We start from the raw sequence: 19,200 nt of genomic DNA, 5'->3' as shown, positions 1-19,200 counted from the left end.
GCAGTAGCTCGCTTGCTAGCATTAGCCCGCCGGCTGAGCAGGGACACAACACGGCTAAGTGTCAAAATGAGCTCCCTGCTGCGAGGTGAGGAGATGTGTCTGGCCCAGCTCTTCCTGCAGTCTGGATCCGCATACGACTGCATCAGTGAGCTGGGGGAGCTGGGACTGGTGGAGTTCAGAGACGTGAGTGCAGACACATCCTGAAGTTCACTCATCTGTCACGGTGAAAGTTACTGCTGAGTGGACAAAGTGCATGCATTTAACTTGACCTGTTTTCTTAGAGTCCCTTTCGTTAGTTTTTCATAACACAGCAGATCCGATGTTTTTTCCCACCAGCTATAAGTGGTTAAATCCTCCTGTAAACTGGCTTTACAGGTTCTTACTGAATGGTTTCTGATAGTTTTTCCGAGGATCTTTGCTGCTTCCAAACTGATTGTTAATCATTAAATGTTTAACTATGTCTTGTACCTTTTTTCAGCTCAATCCCAGTGTTAACGCATTCCAGCGAAAACATGTCAACGAGATCAAAAAATGTGAAGAAATGGAGAGGATTCTCGGTAAGCTCACATTTATTCTCAATATACAGTTTACCAATAAAGATCCCTATCTAGTCACTGAGTTGTACGTGTGGTCGAGCATTAGACAGGATCCAAACAAAGCTGTGATGAATAAGTTCAGAGGATTCTTGGTATGCACATTTATCGTTACTTTACAAAATACAGACAAGGCCCTCTATGTAGTTACTCAGTTGTAGTCGAGTATTGGCCAGGATCAAAACAATTTGTTGAGATGAAGCGAAGCAGGAATCCATGAAGCCACCGACGGCCTTTCTCATTGAATTGAATTGAGAGCCAGCGACCCTACAGTCATGAGAAATGTCAGCTGGTTCTGTATTGACTTGAATGAAATGCCACCCTTAGCTAACTAAACTCTTTATTATTAGATTAAGAGGAGAGACAACCACAGTGCTAGACTTCGCTTGGAATTCAGTGGTGTTCAAAAGCTGGTTGTAGAATCTAGAAACGTTGAGAAGGTCTCAGAAACAACTGCTTTTTACTTTTTTTAACAGGATACCTTCTGAGGGAAATTAAGAAAGCAGACATTTCACTGCCAGAACGAGATGTGTCCCCTGTTGCTCCCTTACCAAAGCACATCATGGCTATAATGGTTAGTAGCTTGTTCACGTATCATTTTGAATTTATCTTGTTGATGGAGAAACACCATGTAAGCCGATGAGTTGAGTTACTGCCACATCTCCTATTGTCTGTCTAAATTTGGAAGATGACACGAAATAATTTTTTTAACAAATTAACGTTGCCATGCCGCTGATCCCTGGTTGTCTGTGTGTTCACAGGAGCAGCTACAGAGACTAGAAGTGGAGCTGGGTGAAGTCACCAGGAATAAAGAGAAGCTGCAGAAGAATCTGCTGGAGCTGACGGAGTACACACACATGCTGCGTGTCACCCGCGGCTTTGTACAGAGAACGTCTGAGGTTAGTGTGTCGACTTAATGTGGCCAGATTCTTTACATTCAAAATGTTTCAAGTGGATTCTGTTGATTTGATTTTCATCATCATATTTCTCATCTTTACTTCCTAGCGAGAGCCCCTGCAAGTGCAGTATGAGGAGTTCCCCTTCCTAGAAAAAGACACAGTGATGGATTACAATAGCATGCAGAGGCTAGGAGCCAAACTGGGGTGAGGAATGAAATTCTCCCCGTCATATCAGCGTTATGTTTATGTTAGTGTTTCAACATGTAGTGTTATTTATTTTAGAGTTGACAGTAGACCTTGGCTCTGTCACTTTCATCATGGCATTTTAAAATTTGAAATCGTAATATCATGTGGTAATGAGGAAAAAGTGAATGAAGGGAGCAGTTAAAGAAAGTTTCAAATGAGGCAAGTTGGACTTTTTATTTGTCTTCAATGGTTTTCTTTGTCCTATCTGTCTCCCATTACAATCTGTATACACTGTACACACCCAAACAGACAAGATATTCACAAGGTACAATAAGTGAGATGCTCTTTGCCAACAAAATGTTAATCACAGAACCAGTGTTGTGAGAACAGTGTATTTTGTGAAGAGGATAGATATTTAGCTGAATGTAAGTTTTTGTTGATTGTGAATAAGCAGCTCGGATGAGATCTCAAAAGAAAGATAGCTAAGCTCACAGCTGCATGTTTCTGTAGTCACAGTATAGAGAGTATCACAGCTACAGCACACAGCCTGAATTATGTTAAGTTGAGAAAACTGTAAGATTGTTTAAATGAAAGCACAGATGTTCATACCTGGTGTTAACATCTGTCTTGGGGGATCCAAGCACAAGTGGACAGCTCTAAGTTCTACAGTTGTCACCTGGCATTAGAATTTACATTTACAGACACATCACGCGTATGTATGTATGTTAGAGAGTGGCATGGAGGGAGCAGAGCAAATCGATGCGCTGTGCTCACATCTACTATGAAATAAGATTTGATTCATTTGATAGATAGAACATCTGTCAGTGTTGATATTGTTGCGGTGGGCGTAAATGGATCAAAGTATGTGAAAACCGGGACATGTTAAAATGATTTTAGTTAATTGTGAAACGGTAGCATGTCGGAGGATGTCAGCTGAGTAGGCGTTCCTTCATATGTGACCTAGGGCGCATTTGTGTTCACACTGTTAAAAGAATGTGTCTGAGACCACTTCCATGTGTGGTAATGACTGATCGTATCTCTATGCATCTTGGGTGCAATAACACTTGTTGGAGCTGTTCACTTGTGATCATATCAACTCTGAACAGCAACAGCTGTGACATGAAGCAGACACACACACACACTTCATTCTCATTTGCACCATATATGGCTGTTAATTTTTTATATCTCATATACTGTTTATCTTCCCTAGTAGGTACATGTGTATACCTTAGACTGATTGGAAATGCTTCTCTTGCAGTTTCATCTCTGGGCTTATTCAGAGGGCAAAGATCGAAGCCTTTGAGCGGATGCTGTGGAGAGTCTGTAAAGGCTTCACCATCCTTAGCTACGCTGAGGTCGACGAATACCTGGACGATCCTGAAACAGTAGGTTTCTCAAAGATAATTTTCCACCATTTGTGCTGAGGTTGCATTTTGTTATGTCCATATCCATGAAATTAAGATATCAGCAGTGAAGACACGAAACATTTAAAAATATAACCACACCCCTTTTAATATTTTTTGTGTTTTCATAAGCTGCTTTCAGACATGCACAGATCTTTTGAGAACACATCTGAGCGGAGAACCTCCCGCTGCGTTGTGCATTTGTAAAAAAAGCAAATTGTGGAGAAAGTCCAGACACAATTCTCTGGATCTCCTCCACAGGTCATTAGTATTGTAGAGGAGTGAAATGACATAAAGCAAAGCACAGTCCTGAAACAGTTATAGATACAATGTGACAACATTGAAAATGACACAAGCGAAGCTTCTGTGAAGTGTGTTCTCATCCCCCTTGCCGATCACATAAACAACGAGGGCTGTGATCGTGTTCTTTCACACTGAGTGACAGCACTAATCCAGTTATCCGTTTCCTCTGCTTGACCAGATGGCTGGCATGCAGGGCGGGACTGATCGCTGGTGGAATGTCAGGACATACTTTACTGGACAATGTACAACCATGTTAACATGTGTCTCGAATGGTTTCAATAAAGGAGGCTTGACGTCAAGTTAGAAGCACCAGTCATGCTTTTCAAAAAATCACAGAGAGTAATGCTGCTATTTTCAAGGTCAACAATTAACTTTTGTTTTGGCAACAAACTGGTTGATACAAATAAGTAAGTTTGTGATTAAATACAGATTTTGAACAGAAAGTGAACTCTGGACTTTAAGTGACACTTCTTTTTGTTGTTGATAGAAGAAACAGGTCTTTCCATTGATATACAACACATCCTCTTTTGTTTTCTTGCAGGGGGAGCCAACCAAAAGAGTGGTGTTTCTGATCTCTTACTGGGGAGACCAAATTGGCCAGAAAGTAAAGAAGATCTGTGACTGGTAAACTATTCTGCAACACATGATCACATGGCTGCTCTATTTATGCCAGAAAATGGTTTAATTATATTTGCTTTTTGTTTTTATTTTTACTCACCTGTGCTTGTGAATAATACACCTTTTCCTCTCCATAGCTACCACTGTCACCTGTATCCCTATCCCACGAACAATGACGAGAGGAATGACGTTGTAGAAGGACTTAAAACTCGCATTCAGGACCTACACACAGTATGTGTATTAAAATATCTAAATATATTTAAGTAGTGACAGGAAACGAAATTACTCTGTTTGTCATTCACTAAAAATGTACTTTCCCTGTTTGTCATCATCTCCTTGTTTAAATACAACCTGGATGATTTAGAACATGAGTTGTCTGGGTGTTCTTTTCCCTGGGGGATGGATTTTTAGTATAAAGGAAAACAATATTTTTTGTTTGCAGATTATCTTGTGTTCAGTGAGTCATATTAAATACAGCAGGGGCTTTTCTTTTGAGCCAGTCTCTTTTTGTTAAAAGAACAAAATGAAATGGCTGATTTATTTTCTAAAAGATTAACCCAACTGTTCTTCTTGCGAGCCAGACCTCGCAGTCATAGGGTCAGGTGAGTTTCTGGTGTGGGGCAGTTCACTGTGAATCATTTGGAAGCTTTACCCTACTGTGACTGAAAAGTAGGATTGTACTCACTCACTCCCTGGAGCACATTATCAACATGAGGCCTCAGCAGGAGGTTCTTTCTTTTGTGTATTTTTTTTTCCATCCTCTCCCAACTTTTCCTGACAATTCTCATGTCTTGCCCATGTCTTGGTATCTTATTCACACACACAAACACTGATAGGCTTCTTGTTCAAATGGTAAATATTGTTCTTTGCTAATCATATTTTCTCTTGAAAGTCTTGAATATATAAATTTATTTTTAATTGTGAAAAAAAACCCATCTCTTCCTGTGTGCAGGTACTTCACAGGACAGAGGACTACCTGAGACAGGTCTTGATAAAGGCTTCGGAATCCGTGTACACATGGGTCATCCAGGTCAAGAAGATTAAAGCCATCTACTACATTCTGAACCTGTGTAGTTTAGATGTTACAAACAAGTGTCTGATCGCTGAAGTGTGGTGTCCTGTCAACGACATTCCCACCCTGCGGAGGGCCCTGGAAGAAGGATCGGTGAGGAAATTCTATTTTTGACTCTGAACCTCACTGAGGGCCTTCTTTTGTGTTTATTTATCGGGGGCAGTCGCTTCATGAATTGGGATCCTGTTATCATAAAAACAAGTATTGTATTGAGGCATTGCTTTTATTTTCCCCTGGTGAGTGTACTGAAAGACCACCCTGTATTTTCAGATGACAAAAAATACACACTAATGAGTGCAGTTTTTTTTAGCTAACACAGGATTGCATTATGCCATATTTGCTGATGTTACATCCACCGTCCCTTTTCTATACTTTTTGTGTTGATTGTCAGATGTTGATTTAGTTAAGATATCTTAATTTACTAAGATTGTGATTTTAACTTTGATATTTCAGAGAAAAAGTGGAGCAACAGTTCCTTCCTTTGTCAATCGTATCCCCACCAGCGACACTCCCCCCACCCTTATAAGGACCAACAAATTTACCTCTGGCTTCCAGAACATTGTAGATGCCTACGGAGTGGGCAATTACCGAGAGGTTAACCCTGGTGAGTTTGTCTCTCTGTATGTTTATATATATATATATATCGCAAAATGAGATTGGGAAGTAAAAATGTGCATGAGCATTTTATTTATCAGTTTGAGAATATGACATGATACAGTGGTCTGCACTGTATCAGAAGTCTGAGATGTGAAAGTAACATGCATGTTTCCCAAAAGTCCCAAAAAGTGAGATCCAATTATTAACCAATTAGAAACCGAAAATCTAAATGAATGCTAACTTACATTTTTTGTCATTGTTGTTGCTAGATTTTAACATCATGTTCTCTTTATACTTTCATTTTTTTATTTTAAAAGTGCTGCAGTTTTAAAGTTATTTTTTCCTCTCTTGCTCATTTTTAGCTCCTTTCACAATCATCACTTTCCCATTCCTGTTTGCCGTGATGTTCGGGGATCTGGGTCATGGACTCATCATGGCGCTCTTTGCTTTCTGGATGGTGCTGTACGAGAACAACCGCACACTTAAAAACACGCGGAATGAGGTGTGTGAGTTCTCCAAAGCTGAGAATGTTTTTAACATAATACTCATTCAACCAGTCTAATACCAAAGTGTGTGTTAAACAGCAGGTCTGATGCGTAAGTGAGTGATTTAATGTGTGAATGTGCAGATCTGGAACACGTTCTTTGAGGGCCGTTATATCATCCTGATGATGGGCCTGTTCTCCATCTATACTGGTCTGATATACAATGACTGCTTCTCAAAGTCCCTGAACATCTTTGGTTCTGGATGGAGTGTGAAGGCCATGATCAGAGCGGATGTGTGGAAGTAAGTACTTCATTACAATAAGGACTTTGTCATTACAGTAAACCCAGCTACAGCTTTCTTACAAACTAACAAATGTAATGAACAACCTGTTTTAAAGATAAGATGTTTGTTTGATTTTGACTTATTTGTGACCAACAGGGACAGTGATCTCAGTGGGAACCGTTTTCTTTCTCTGGATCCAAATATTACAGGAGTTTTCACAGGACCATATCCTCTGGGAATCGACCCAGTGAGTAAAGAGTAATGAAAAGGAGTCATCGTGTATGATGTAATTTGCCATATAAAACCCCATATTCACAGATTTTATCATACTTACAATCAGTCACTGAAATGCTTTCTAAAATGTTTGATTTCACCAACACATGTGCACTTAAATATTTGTAAAGGATTAACATAAGTAGTGGCACTTTGCAAGTCACTGATTTCCTTGGATGATAATGGGAACAAGTTTGTTGCTCAACAAATTTCAGAAAGAGCAAATTAAGCAGCTCAGATTCTGAAATACACTTATCACACAAAATATTTCTTATCTTACCATTATGCAATAGTACATTTTTGAGGACTATTAAAAATGCTGCACAATACATCGAAAATTTATCATCATCGCGATATCAACATGTGAGATATACGTATAACACAAAAGACTGCTTGAACTACGATAAATGGTGTTCTGTGGGCCTTGCATTCAAGCTCTTTATGTCAATATATTTGGCCAATCAGATGATGCCCTAGTGCCCTAGATAATAAATGTTGCTCTTCCTCTCTCTCAATTTAACACTCTGTACTTAAGCATTTGTTTATTTACTAAAAGTCATATCATCATTGCAACATTCAACATTTTTGCATGTTTTCCTAATATCCTGCCGACTTAATGTGGAGCAGTCATATTCTGTACCAAAGGACTAAATCGGATCAGATAATCGAACGTGATCTGTCTTATTTATTTGCTTGATTAGTGGAAATATTCCAGGGACACATATTGTGTGATTGAAAATAAACTAGGTTGAGTTCCCGGAATTTATATTATTGGATCATCAATAACATTATTAGATTGCTTCTAGGAACAGGAATACCACACTTACATGGCTATTATTTATAAGATTAAATAACAAGGCTGCAGGTTTCATTGATTCAAACATTTTTCAGTTGAGGTTGCCTTCGTTTACAACAATGTTGACTGTGTTATCTTTTACCAATCCAAACTACTCATTGTGTAATAGATTTTGTCATGTTTCTGTTACAAAGATCTGGAACTTGGCCTCCAACCGTCTAACATTTCTGAACTCCTATAAGATGAAGATGTCAGTGATATTGGGCATCATACACATGAGCTTTGGGGTCATTCTCAGCACTTACAATCACTTGTAAGTACCTGTTTGATTGTTTTTTCTTTATCCTTTCTTTTAGATGTTACAGTTTAATAACCTGTCTTCTTTTTGTCAACAAAAACAGGCACTTTAGGAAAAAGCACAACCTGTACTTGGTATTTCTGCCTGAGCTGCTGTTCCTGCTGTGTCTTTTTGGCTACCTGGTGTTCATGATTTTCTACAAGTGGCTGGTGTTCTCTGCAAAGAACTCCAGAGAAGCCCCGAGCATCCTCATCCACTTCATTAATATGTTCCTCATGCAGGGGGACACAGTGCCGCCCCTCTACCCAGGACAGGTGAGAAGCCAACGCAAAGCTCCACTCCTGCATCAGTTAAATTTATGTCCCTGTTATACTGAACAGATTTAATCATGTCAGTTCAAATCTACTTACTCAGACCGATAGATCATATCTGTGTAATGCAGTGTGTTTTGCTGCTTCTTCCTCAGACTGGCCTGCAGGTGTTTCTAGTGGTCATTGCTGTTCTCTCAGTGCCTGTCCTACTCCTGGGGAAACCCATCTACCTTTATTGGCTCCACAATGGAAGCCACCGACTAGGAATGTACAGGGTGAGGGTTTGAAATGCATTTCTGTGAATGAGTGAAAAAACTGTCTCAAATATTTGTTCTTTGACTGGAAATATGCACATCTAATTATTTTGTGTGTGTTCAGGGATACGAGCGTGTTCGACGTAACAGTGAGGAGGAGCTCTACCTGATGAGGGCTCATGACATGGAGGAGGGCAGCAGTCACAGTGATCTCTCCACAAGCTCAGAGCACAAGACAGAAGAGGTCAGCACAGCAAAACAAAATGCAGTATAACCATATAATTAAAAGCAACCAATGCTGTTCTTCTTTGACTGGTGTCTGTCAGTCATGCTGAGTTTTAATTTTGTTGTGATAGTTTGACTTTGCAGATGAGTTCCTGCATCAGGCCATCCACACTATAGAGTATTGCCTGGGATGCATCTCAAACACAGCGTCCTATCTAAGACTCTGGGCTCTGAGTCTGGCACATGCCCGTGAGTGTTGGGGTTTGCATTTGCATTGGGGTTTTGTTCCAAATCAATAAGCCACTTTTATTCCCTCTCCCACAATGTGATTGTCTGACAGTCCATGTCCAGGTATTTTCTTTTAAAGGGTTTTCTTTCCTTTGCTACAGCACAATTAAAAAATCATCTTGAATGAAGCACATTTAGCTGCAATAAGAGAACATCTTGAAATGTCCCTGTGCACAGTATATCACTTTTTCAACTAAATGTAATACATTTACCATGACAAATTGAAATTAATTGGAAAATTGATTACATGACAGTTTTAAGAGGGGAAAATCAAACTGCAATTTCATATCTCTAACATCATCCTGTGTGTGCGCTGCAGTACATCTGTTGATATGACTTCCAGTTGTTGAGCCGTGATGAAAGTGTTTCAGAAATCAAAAAAAGGTTCTATCTTGTCAGAAAATGCCCTTTGCAAACTTAATTCTGAATTTTTAAATTGACGTATCACTTCACCCACGGACATTATTAGGAGTCCAAAGAAAAGTCAACACATTGACAAGTCTGATAATAGCATGAATATTAGTAGTTACATACACCTCATACAATCATACACCTGTCTCTTTTGCAATTCTCAAAAGGAATGGTGCACATGCTCTTTCCTCTGCTTTCACAGAGCTGTCAGATGTGCTGTGGGCCATGGTGATGCGAGTAGGACTTCGAATGGACACCAGTCTCGGGGTTTTATTCCTGGTGCCTGTGTTCGGCCTGTTTGCCGTTCTCACTGTGTCCATCCTCCTGATAATGGAGGGTCTGTCTGCATTCCTTCATGCACTCCGACTACACTGGTAAGAATATCCATAGCTCCTAAAGTTGCCCTCTTGTGTCATTGAAAGTGCCAACTGTTCTTTAAATTACCTCAGTGTTTTGCTATATATATATTTTTTTTTTTTCTAACAGCATTTGTTTTTCTTCCTCAGGGTGGAGTTTCAGAATAAGTTCTACAGTGGGACTGGAGTCAAGTTTTGCCCCTTTACCTTCTCTCTCCTGCCCTCCAGCTTTGAGCATGATGGTTTACTGTGAAAGGACTACCTGGTAATACTGTTGATTTGGTAAACAGAACCAAGACAAGCAAACATGGTTCTGTGCTCATACAGACATATTCCAGACAAATCCTGAGGTGATTTAGACTATTCTTTTCTTCTTTAAATCATTTGTGAAGACATCTTATCTTGAGCCTCACAAACAGTGGATTTCCCAAACTGTTAAAAAACGAACTGTGCAGAATGTACTGTTGAGAAAATACAGTTTTTCTTATTAAAATGTATATAACAGGGAATACTTTCAGACCTGTATCAGTATGCTTCACTGTGGAAGTGTGAGTGTCAAATATAAATTGCAACTGGTATTTTGAAAACCATACGTTTTCTTATGAGGCTTTATTTTTTTTAACAGTTGTTGACATCAGTTGTATGGAGAAAACACCCCCCCCCCGCACACACTTAGAATAAATGATCAAAAACATGTGATTTTTAATATGAGATAACTTAGTTAAGTTAACAGTAATGGGTAAATGGTTGGCCCACAGGTTTGGCTACTCAGACAACACTTGTTAGTGTACTCTTTTGGTCCTCTCATGGGATCTGCTGATTAACCAAGATGAAAGATAACAGAACATCTATCTTTATCTTCTCTTTATTTATTTCTGGGTTCTTCAATTTCTTCTCTTGTAATGTTTAATAATTAATTTCCACATAGGGTTTCCATACACTGGGTAGCGAGCCACCTTACAGATACATAGTTCTTATTCTACTCTTAGGTGCACTGATTGCCTTATCTAAATACAACCAAATGACAGCATACTGTATCATACTTCAGATTCCACTCGTATTCCTACTTTGTAGTACCAAAACACTGCAAAGTATTTTTGACTTTTCAGTATGGAAAAGGGCTTAGGCTGGTGTGTGATGAGGTGTATATACTTTTGCAGAATGTATCTTTTTTAATTTATTTTAAAATGTTGCATCGGAATTAAAGATGAATATTAATCTAAGAAGATTTTTACTTTTATGCATTCACAGTGTTGCCTACTCATCCACTTTCTGTATTTTTTAACATTCCATGCATGAAAAACTAAAACCATTGATTATTTGCTCCAGCTCTGCTTGTTAGAACCCACTACTTTGAAGGATCTTGTATACATAATCAACACCGTGATTGGTTATTAGAAGATGGAATTGTATACGAATAACATTGGTAGAAGTTTCTAATTTGTAAGTATTATATGGAATTGGTATTGGGATTTTTCCTAAGGTAAAGGAGATTCAATTGTCATCATTGTTTAATTGTCAACTGCACTTTTTCAATAGCAACAAAGTTTGCTTCAGTAAGATGCTGCCACATGTTTGAAGGTCATGACATTTTGTAGCAAGTTCTAAAATGGAAAAAATACGGTGTTATGTCTCAATTATTGGGCCAAGTGATGTTTGCCTTAATTAATGCTGAGGTGTTGTGGGTGGGTTGAAGGCGTTTTGTGAATATTTACTCTAATTAAGTCAAATTTTTTCAAGCACTCCATGAAAAAATACCCTATTTTCATCATCATGTCAATAATAAATTGTTTGTTTGAATTATTTGTGTTGTGACCATAACTGCAGTTGGTTTTGTATCTGGATCTTAACACAGTCACAATAACTTACATACACAAGACATTTGAACCACCTCATGCAGCAGATTTTACATCTTAAATACGACCAAATTCACTCACTTAAATCCACAAACCCTTGAGATCATTTGTCAATTTCTGGGGAGATTCCCATTGTAATATTTCATATTGTTATTAATATTGCTTTCTGCTGATATGATTTGTTTTAAACTGTTTTTTATCATGTATTAATTGTTTAAACATTTTACCCTTTTTTGTGCAATTTTGATTATGAATGATAATCAAATTGTTGAGTTCTTTTTTAACATTGCAAAGTTATTTTTATTTTATTCACTCCGATTGTCAATTATTAAATTGGTGTATGACTGCTGTCTTGATGGTCAAAATGCAGCTACAGAGACATACCAGTGAAAAAAGATTGACCCAGCTTGCATTTTATTAATAATACATTTTATTTATAGGTGCAGCACTCAAGGTCATATAACAAGGCCTATAAATAAAAACTAAATAAGATAAGATGATCCTGTGTTAGTCACACAATGGGGCAATTTGCATTATTACAGCAGCAAGAGTCAAAAATAGGAATCAGTAAGTAATAATAAGCAACATGCAACAAAAAAAACTGAACTATAGTTCATCCATAGATGAAAAAGTATCAAAGCTGTTCAATAATGTCACTAAAGCTGTGTTCAGTAAAAAAAAAGAAGACTGGTCAGGCTCCTCAGGCAGGCAGATGCCTTCCAGTCACTTGTCTGGGAACCAAACTCCACGAGCACGTTTGACGGTCACCAAGGTAACGCCAAGCTGCAGCAGCGTCGCAGGGCTGGTCTGTAGTTGACGTTAGTAAAGTTTGTTTGCGACATGTGAAGCAGACAGTTGTCGCTGAGCTGGTTGAATCTTAATATTCACGTGTGGTTGTTGAGAGAGGGAGAAAAAATGGTCCACGACGATTTACGAGTGGAGTGGCTGCGACAGCGAGTGTCCGCCGGCTTCAACTTGTCAAAATGTCCCGAGTGCTTCGACGAGCTGCTGAGCCGAGGAGACGGAGAGGAAGAGCAGAAAATCATCCGCTACCTGAACGTGGTCTCCGAGGAAGACTCGCCGTCATGTCTCCTGTTCTTCAAAACTATTCGAGAGGAGGAAGTTGAAGTTGCAGCGGGTCAGTCTGAAGTTAGCTTCTGTGTTTGTCACCTGAGCCATTAGCGTTCACTGGTGCAGGGCCGCGCACAGGCGTTTAGAGGGACAGGTGCACACAATTATCAAGGGGGCCCACGGAGCAAGATTTAACAACACTATGGACCAGTATCATTTACAGCGTTACCTGTTGAATTATATAAATGTAGCCTAGTAGAAAAAGCAAATGTTATTATTAATACTTTCCAGCAAATAAATTATTTTTTAAAGAAGGTGTTTGTACTGCAGTTTAAATAATAAAAAAGGGTGTATCTAACTGAAACATTTATATCCTCAGAGAGGAGGAAAGACGCAGACCCTTCACTTCACGAGACAGATGAGGAGAGTCCCAGCCATGTGAGATTAACTTTTACTCTCTTTAATTAAACTTTAAAGTTCACTGAATCTGCTCAACAAGTACTCACCATCAAGCATAGTGGTGAGTAGATAATGAGTGAATTTTCATTTTTCATCCTTTTAAATTAACTTTAATAAGAGGTTGGGTCTCAAGTAAACGATTTTAATTGTATTAAAAATGAGGAGAAAGAGATCGAAATAATGTTAACTTGTGTTGGTTTTTTGCATTTTCAGAGGACTGAGGTTCAAGTGGTTTATCACATTGAGCTTCATGTAGCAGTCAACAGTTACTTAGAGAGATTTTTGAAATCCAATGTCTTCTACTTCTTCAGGAACATAAAGGGTGAGAATGAATCCAACAGAGCATGTTGAAGTCTATTGCATTTTGAAGAAAAAGTATGAACCAAGAGATTCTTTTTTTTGTTTTAGAGACCATTGTTGAACCACTGGACATGACTGAAGCCAATATCCTGATGCCCAGGCTGTTTCACATCGGCATGCACAGTGGACAGCCTCTTCTTGTGCTGCGAAACAAACTTGCAAATGTAAAATTCCACAACAACCAAACACAACCACTATATTGCCCAGACAAAAAACTGTATCTAAGTCCAACAGGAAAGCCACATATTTCCCCAAATTCTTACATTTCTTTTTTTTTTTTTTTTTAATTGTACAGGATGCACATTTTCACTGTCTGTCTGTTTCTTCTCAGGTGTACATATCTTTGCTTACTGTGCAGCGGATGGAGGTAACTGGTGGGGGTTATCAAAGTGAGGATGTTTCTTCTCACAAGGAGAGCAGTGGAGAGGGAGAAGAGGAGAATTTAGCAAAGTCAAGTGAGCAAGTCATGATTCGTGACGAGTTGCTCAACATTACACACAAGTTTTTCGGACTGATCAACACAACTCTCCAACACCTTCAGATTCAAGGTTTGTTTTATTTAATTTACCAGGAAGTCATTACAATTTATCAGTATTTGACCATTAAAAAAACCCAGCATAAGTTAAAAGGTTATCACACCAGCAGAATAATAAGGAACCCTAAGATATACTACACCTGCTCAGTTTTAAAACTCAATGTATACCATTTAATAATGATTACATCTAAAGATCACTATGTTTGGGACAGATGAGGTCACACTGGACATGCCGGAGCTTGACCTACAGCCAGAGGTGGATGTGCTTCTTTCTAATCCAGAAGTGGTGGAGAAGTTGGAGCAGTGTGTGATGAACTGGCAAACTCAGATTACCATTGTTATTGAGGAGCAGCAAAACAAAAAGCTACAGGTCTGAGACTCCTCTTCTATTCTGATTTTCAACCCAGGCCGATATGGTGGCATCAAAGTTAAGACTTGAGGTCAAAATCAGAATTTACATATGTAGTTGCTGCTGAAATGTCTTGAGTATTACCTACAAGATTAAATCTCTGTCAGCTCAAAATTAAATTATAAGATCACTGAAAACTAAATGATGATATCCATATACCAATGTGAAATCAGTTTTTTTTGTGCCTCTTTATGAATTTTATTCATGTATTGTATTTTATCTGGAACCTGAGTCTGAAAAATCAATGTCTTTCCTTTTTCTTCCAGGCACCTGGCCCTATGGCTGAGATAGCTTTTTGGCAGGAGCGTGCCTCCATCCTGAGCGCTCTGAGTCAGCAGCTCAAACAGCCCATGGTACAGAAAATCCTGGAGGTGATAACCAAAGCAGATGCAAGCATCGTTCAGACCCTGGAAGGAACAGTTGCTGAACTTAATAAATACCGTGTTGAGTCAGACGATAATTTACGTTTCCTCAGCACGCTGGAAAGACATTTCATGGTGAGCTGCACATTTTGGAAATGTACAGATTTTTTACCATTGATGGTGTGACTACCAATTTATGGCAGTTACATAAAACACACTTGCCCAGAATGTTTTGAAGTATAAATATTGATCTATCTATTCTATTCTTCTGTCCTCACCTTCACGTTTTTTAAATGTTACCATTGTCTTTTGTAGAATCTGGCCTCTGGAGCAAATTTTGTTTGTCTCCTGGAAACAATCCCTCCTCTGATGGACAGCCTGCAAATTGTTTGGATAATCTCTTCCCACTATAACACAAATGAACGTATGGTCCCTCTGATGGAACGCATTGCCTGGCAGCTTTGTGAACGTGTGTCTCAAGTAATTGATGTCAACACATTATTCAGGTATACAACTAAATTTACATGGAATCTTAGATACATTTTACATAAACTATACTTCATAATTTCAATATCATTAAGGTTCCAGGGAGAATCTTTTATTCAAATAATTTGTTGGTATTAGATAGTAGATAGTAGTTGGAGTATGACTCAACATTGTGCTGTGCCCTGGACAGAGATAAGAGGGAGGTGGCCAAATCCAAGGTGCATGATGCTAAACAGGTTCTGGACCGATGGAAGTCGACCTACTTTGAGGTGCGCGCTGAAATTGAAGAATCTGGAAGAGATCCACGCTGGGAGTTTGACCGCAAGAGAATGTTTGAGAGGACTGATTACATGGCTTCCATATGCCAGGACCTGTACAATGTTCTGCAGGTGAGTGAACATAATCTTTATAAATACTTACCCCTCACTCAGTAAGTGAACAGCTGAACGTGTAACAAGCGCCTCAGTTTTGATGATTCTCCTGATTTGTTTGGTGCAGGTTTTAGAGGAGTTCTATAACATCTTTGGTCCAGAGCTGAAAAGTGTGACCGGTGAACACAAACGCATCGATGAAGTGCTGTGCAGAGTGGAAGGTCTAGTTGTGCCTATTGAGGGGGTCAATTTTAATCCTTTCAACATGTGTAAGAAGAGCAGCTGGAAAATGATCATGAAAGACTTTGACACTACAGCTCAGGTGAGTTTAGCACAACTAGAATGCAGAAGCCACTAAAACACTCTGAATCAAACAGTGTAATTAAACACAGCAGGATCAATGCACTTGTCATTTTGCACCAATAACATTGCATCATTTTTTGTATGCTGTGCCTTAGTTATCAAGGTGATTTACTTTTTACATGTGTCTGCGCAGGCTATCGAGGGAGAGGCCATCAACTTCATTGATCAGTCTTTTAAGACACTTCGCTCTTCTGCTGCTGCTTTTGACATGCTCCTGAAATTCAAACACATCCGCTCCAGAGAGGCCATCAGCAAACATTTGATGAGAAAGTTCAATGATATACTTGCTCAGTATTGCAAAGAGGTATTCTGCTTGAATAACTTGTATGTGATAATATGTGATCATATCAGATCATAAGAAAGCTTATGTGGAGGAACAGTGAGTCCATGCAGGTGTTGTGCAAAGCAACTTAAGCCAAGGAATGATTCAAACCTAAATTACTTGCAACATTACACTGCGTTTAAACAAAATAAATGTAGTAATTAACTATGACATTTATCATATTTACCTGTGATAGATCCAGGTTCAGTATATTAATGATTTAAAAAGCTGGAAGTTATACTACAACTAAAACATACTATTGGTATAATTTTAAGGAGAGTAATCATTGTCACAGAGTGCCTAAGTCTTTTTGTCTATGTTATAGGTGGACAGCATACATGAAATCTTTAAGGCAAACAAGGATAAACCACCGCTAAATAAGGATGAGCCTCCTGTGGCAGGATCCATCAGCTGGGTCCGATCTCTTTTGTTCCGCATCAAACACACCATCCTTACCTTCCTGGAGGTGCCAGAGATAATGGAGAGTAATCAGAGCAAAGTGGTGAGTTACTGGTGACAGACACCAAAATGTTATTGAAATCCTTTCTTTGACTTTTGCTGTATTCTGCTCAGGCCAAGGACAAGTATGTGCAAGTGGCAATACAGTTCAGGGACTATGAGCTGAAGAAGCATGAGCACTGGCTGGTGGAGACGGAACACAAATTGCCATTGCTAATGAAAAAATCCCTGTTGGTCATGATTACCACTCAAAACCAAATCCCAGCAAAATTGGTATTTATCTGTTGCTATTTATTTACTTGTGGCTCATGCTCTGTATTGTGATAAATACATACATACTAAAGTCTACCTCTGATTTCTTTCATTCTCAGGCTGTGTCTAAGGATGTCCCTCACGAGGAAGGAAGCCTACAGAGGGTTGTGCGATACCTTGTGAACTTTGCTCCAGAGATAGGGGAAATCATTTCTGAAACAAAACACCTGGAGTTACTGGGCTGCTCTTTGCCTCCTCTAGCTCAAAATGTTACTTTACAGAGGCACAAATTCTTCAGGTAACCAGAATGGCACTCAATGTAGTCCATACTTTACAGTCCCCGTAGACAAAGCAACCCAGTTTCAGGCCCTCACAGATATTAGTCCTTCTTTCATCTAGAGAAATTCACAAAAAGTTTGAAAAAAATCAATCTGTCAAAAAAGTGAAAAAAAGAAATCCAGGATCCCCTCCCTTCATCAAATCTGCTCCAGACGTTAATGGGTTCTTCCTTGTAACCCTGGAAAAGACAAATGCAATGAAAACTGTAACTGAGAGCAAAGTTTATTCTAAACAACAAAAACAATCCCTTGCCTGTTTCATCTTTGTTCCTAGGTATGTTGATGATCTGAAAAGAATTGTTAAGTGCTACCACTCTGTGATGGACAGCCTGAGTGAGGCACAGTTCACCATGCTGCCTAAACAGATCACAGAGGTCAAACAAGTGATGGATTTTGGGTTCAAAAGACTCAACTGGAGTTCCTTGGGTACGTTGCATACAGAGCCTGAAATATTTAATCCCTTTAACGGCCATTTATGCAAACTCGTGGTCAGATGAAATAAATAATTCACATCATATGTGTTATTTGGTTTTAGGTATTTCTGAATTCATCAAACAAGCTCTCCAGGCTGTCACAAAATTTGAGTCTGTCATCAATCAGATTCAGAACAATGAGAGAGACATTGATTCCAAGCTGCAGTCTATGGTGATGGCCAACCTATTGAAATGTCCAGTCCCAGATAAATCTAATAATTTGCCAGGTAGAAAAAAAACGAAGAATATTACTTTTTGATTAAAATCATTCAAACTTATTTTCATTGACATAATGCATGTTGTTGTTTTTCCAAGGCATCAAGGAGTTCTGTGAACATATTGAGCAAGAGCGGCTAAAAACTGTGCATTTGCTGAGTACGAAGTATGCTGACATTGGAGCCCTCATCACTAAAACAGAACACTTGATCATGGAAAGCAGCAGTGGCAAAGCCACATGTATGGTAGATTATTACAAACACTGGGAAGGCAAAGTGTTTGACTCCCTTATAAAGATGGTGATGAGGTAAATGCACAAAGTCAATGTCTTTGAAGTCATCTATTTTGTGAGCAGTTTTTATCATCGTGTCTTTGAATTGCAGTACATTATCTCTCTTAGCCACTGTAACATCCATCTTGTTAACCTTCACATTCAGGAGCATTCAGGCATTCAACATGGCACTGATGGGAAGTACCACCCTGTTCCAAATTGATGCCATCCTGTCTTCCCCAAAGATTGTGTTGCAGCCCCAAAGCAATGAGATCTACTGGCTAATCATGCAGTGCATCAGAGACTGTGTGGAGAGCACCAAGGTGTGATCATCATGATTCTCAGTGTAATGTGCCATGTTTTGAGAAAATATAATTTATTCACTTTATTTGTGAGAATAAATTCTGGCCAAATTTTGTGTTTCAGCAATTTATGCGTTGGATGCGAGGGACCTGCATTGAGTGTCCTCCACAACGTGTGGGAGCCGAAGATGAGCTGGTGACATTTAGCTTCTACAGCGATGTGTGTCAGCATCCTCAGATAAATGAAAGTGCCATGACAGTCTCCCAAAATGTCCAACGGCTGCTCGTCTCTGTGGATCAGTACCTGAGCCACTGGAAACGCTATCGGCCTCTTTGGGAAAAGAACAAAATCATGGTCAATGAAACATTTGCAGGAAAAAAAACCTCCATGGTCATGTATGATGATAAGCTGCAGTTCCTTTCTCGTATCAGTCAGGAGGTTAGGTTGGAACCACTTTTTGAGACTGACCACGTCATCCATCTAAACCTGGAGCCTCTGGTTCACACTGTGCAGACGACTGTTGAGTCCAGGATCATTTCACTTGGGAGCCAGCTCAACAAGACTGCCAAAGAGGATCTCTTCAACTTGAGAGATGAACTCATGGTACTGAATCGTGCTTCACAGTTGATGCATGTGTTTTATT

General features: G+C 39.2%; 2 protein-coding genes across 4 annotated transcripts in view; both read left to right on the top strand.

Moving 5' to 3' along the window:
* Nucleotides 1-48: 48 nt before the first annotated feature.
* atp6v0a2b (ATPase H+ transporting V0 subunit a2b) lies at nucleotides 49-11,451 on the top strand. The gene is made up of 20 exons (XM_020100921.2): nucleotides 49-183; nucleotides 479-557; nucleotides 1,070-1,167; nucleotides 1,355-1,492; nucleotides 1,599-1,696; nucleotides 2,937-3,063; nucleotides 3,926-4,008; nucleotides 4,140-4,233; nucleotides 4,955-5,167; nucleotides 5,528-5,678; nucleotides 6,034-6,173; nucleotides 6,300-6,457; nucleotides 6,596-6,686; nucleotides 7,703-7,821; nucleotides 7,910-8,120; nucleotides 8,273-8,392; nucleotides 8,496-8,615; nucleotides 8,728-8,845; nucleotides 9,498-9,669; nucleotides 9,802-11,451. The coding sequence occupies exons 1-20, from the start codon at nucleotides 67-69 to the stop codon at nucleotides 9,902-9,904; spliced, it is 2,550 nt and encodes an 849-aa protein (XP_019956480.1). The 5' UTR covers nucleotides 49-66; the 3' UTR covers nucleotides 9,905-11,451.
* Nucleotides 11,452-11,948: 497 nt separating this feature from the next.
* The window catches only part of LOC109638059 (dynein axonemal heavy chain 10), a 31,853-nt gene continuing 24,601 nt past the window's right edge, over nucleotides 11,949-19,200 (top strand). For 2 of the 3 annotated variants that reach the window (XM_069523778.1, XM_069523777.1), the window contains exons 1-19: nucleotides 11,952-12,645; nucleotides 12,958-13,016; nucleotides 13,251-13,359; nucleotides 13,446-13,561; nucleotides 13,729-13,945; nucleotides 14,145-14,302; nucleotides 14,608-14,838; nucleotides 15,019-15,209; nucleotides 15,380-15,578; nucleotides 15,688-15,882; nucleotides 16,057-16,227; nucleotides 16,571-16,747; nucleotides 16,819-16,977; nucleotides 17,076-17,254; nucleotides 17,569-17,720; nucleotides 17,830-17,994; nucleotides 18,083-18,290; nucleotides 18,421-18,577; nucleotides 18,681-19,160. In XM_069523778.1, the coding sequence (XP_069379879.1) occupies nucleotides 12,423-12,645; nucleotides 12,958-13,016; nucleotides 13,251-13,359; nucleotides 13,446-13,561; nucleotides 13,729-13,945; nucleotides 14,145-14,302; nucleotides 14,608-14,838; nucleotides 15,019-15,209; nucleotides 15,380-15,578; nucleotides 15,688-15,882; nucleotides 16,057-16,227; nucleotides 16,571-16,747; nucleotides 16,819-16,977; nucleotides 17,076-17,254; nucleotides 17,569-17,720; nucleotides 17,830-17,994; nucleotides 18,083-18,290; nucleotides 18,421-18,577; nucleotides 18,681-19,160 (3,546 nt within the window). In that variant the 5' untranslated portion in view covers nucleotides 11,952-12,422. Of the gene's footprint in view, nucleotides 12,646-12,957; nucleotides 13,017-13,250; nucleotides 13,360-13,445; nucleotides 13,562-13,728; nucleotides 13,946-14,144; nucleotides 14,303-14,607; nucleotides 14,839-15,018; nucleotides 15,210-15,379; nucleotides 15,579-15,687; nucleotides 15,883-16,056; nucleotides 16,228-16,570; nucleotides 16,748-16,818; nucleotides 16,978-17,075; nucleotides 17,255-17,568; nucleotides 17,721-17,829; nucleotides 17,995-18,082; nucleotides 18,291-18,420; nucleotides 18,578-18,680; nucleotides 19,161-19,200 lie in introns of all 3 variants that reach the window. The other variant, XM_069523779.1, reaches the window with a different exon arrangement.

This window comes from Paralichthys olivaceus, chromosome 4 (genome assembly GCF_024713975.1).
Source record: "Paralichthys olivaceus isolate ysfri-2021 chromosome 4, ASM2471397v2, whole genome shotgun sequence".
Lineage (NCBI taxonomy): Eukaryota > Metazoa > Chordata > Actinopteri > Pleuronectiformes > Paralichthyidae > Paralichthys > Paralichthys olivaceus.
The sequence above is the reverse complement of the archived record's forward strand: the minus strand, read 5'-3'. Positions and strand labels throughout refer to the sequence as shown.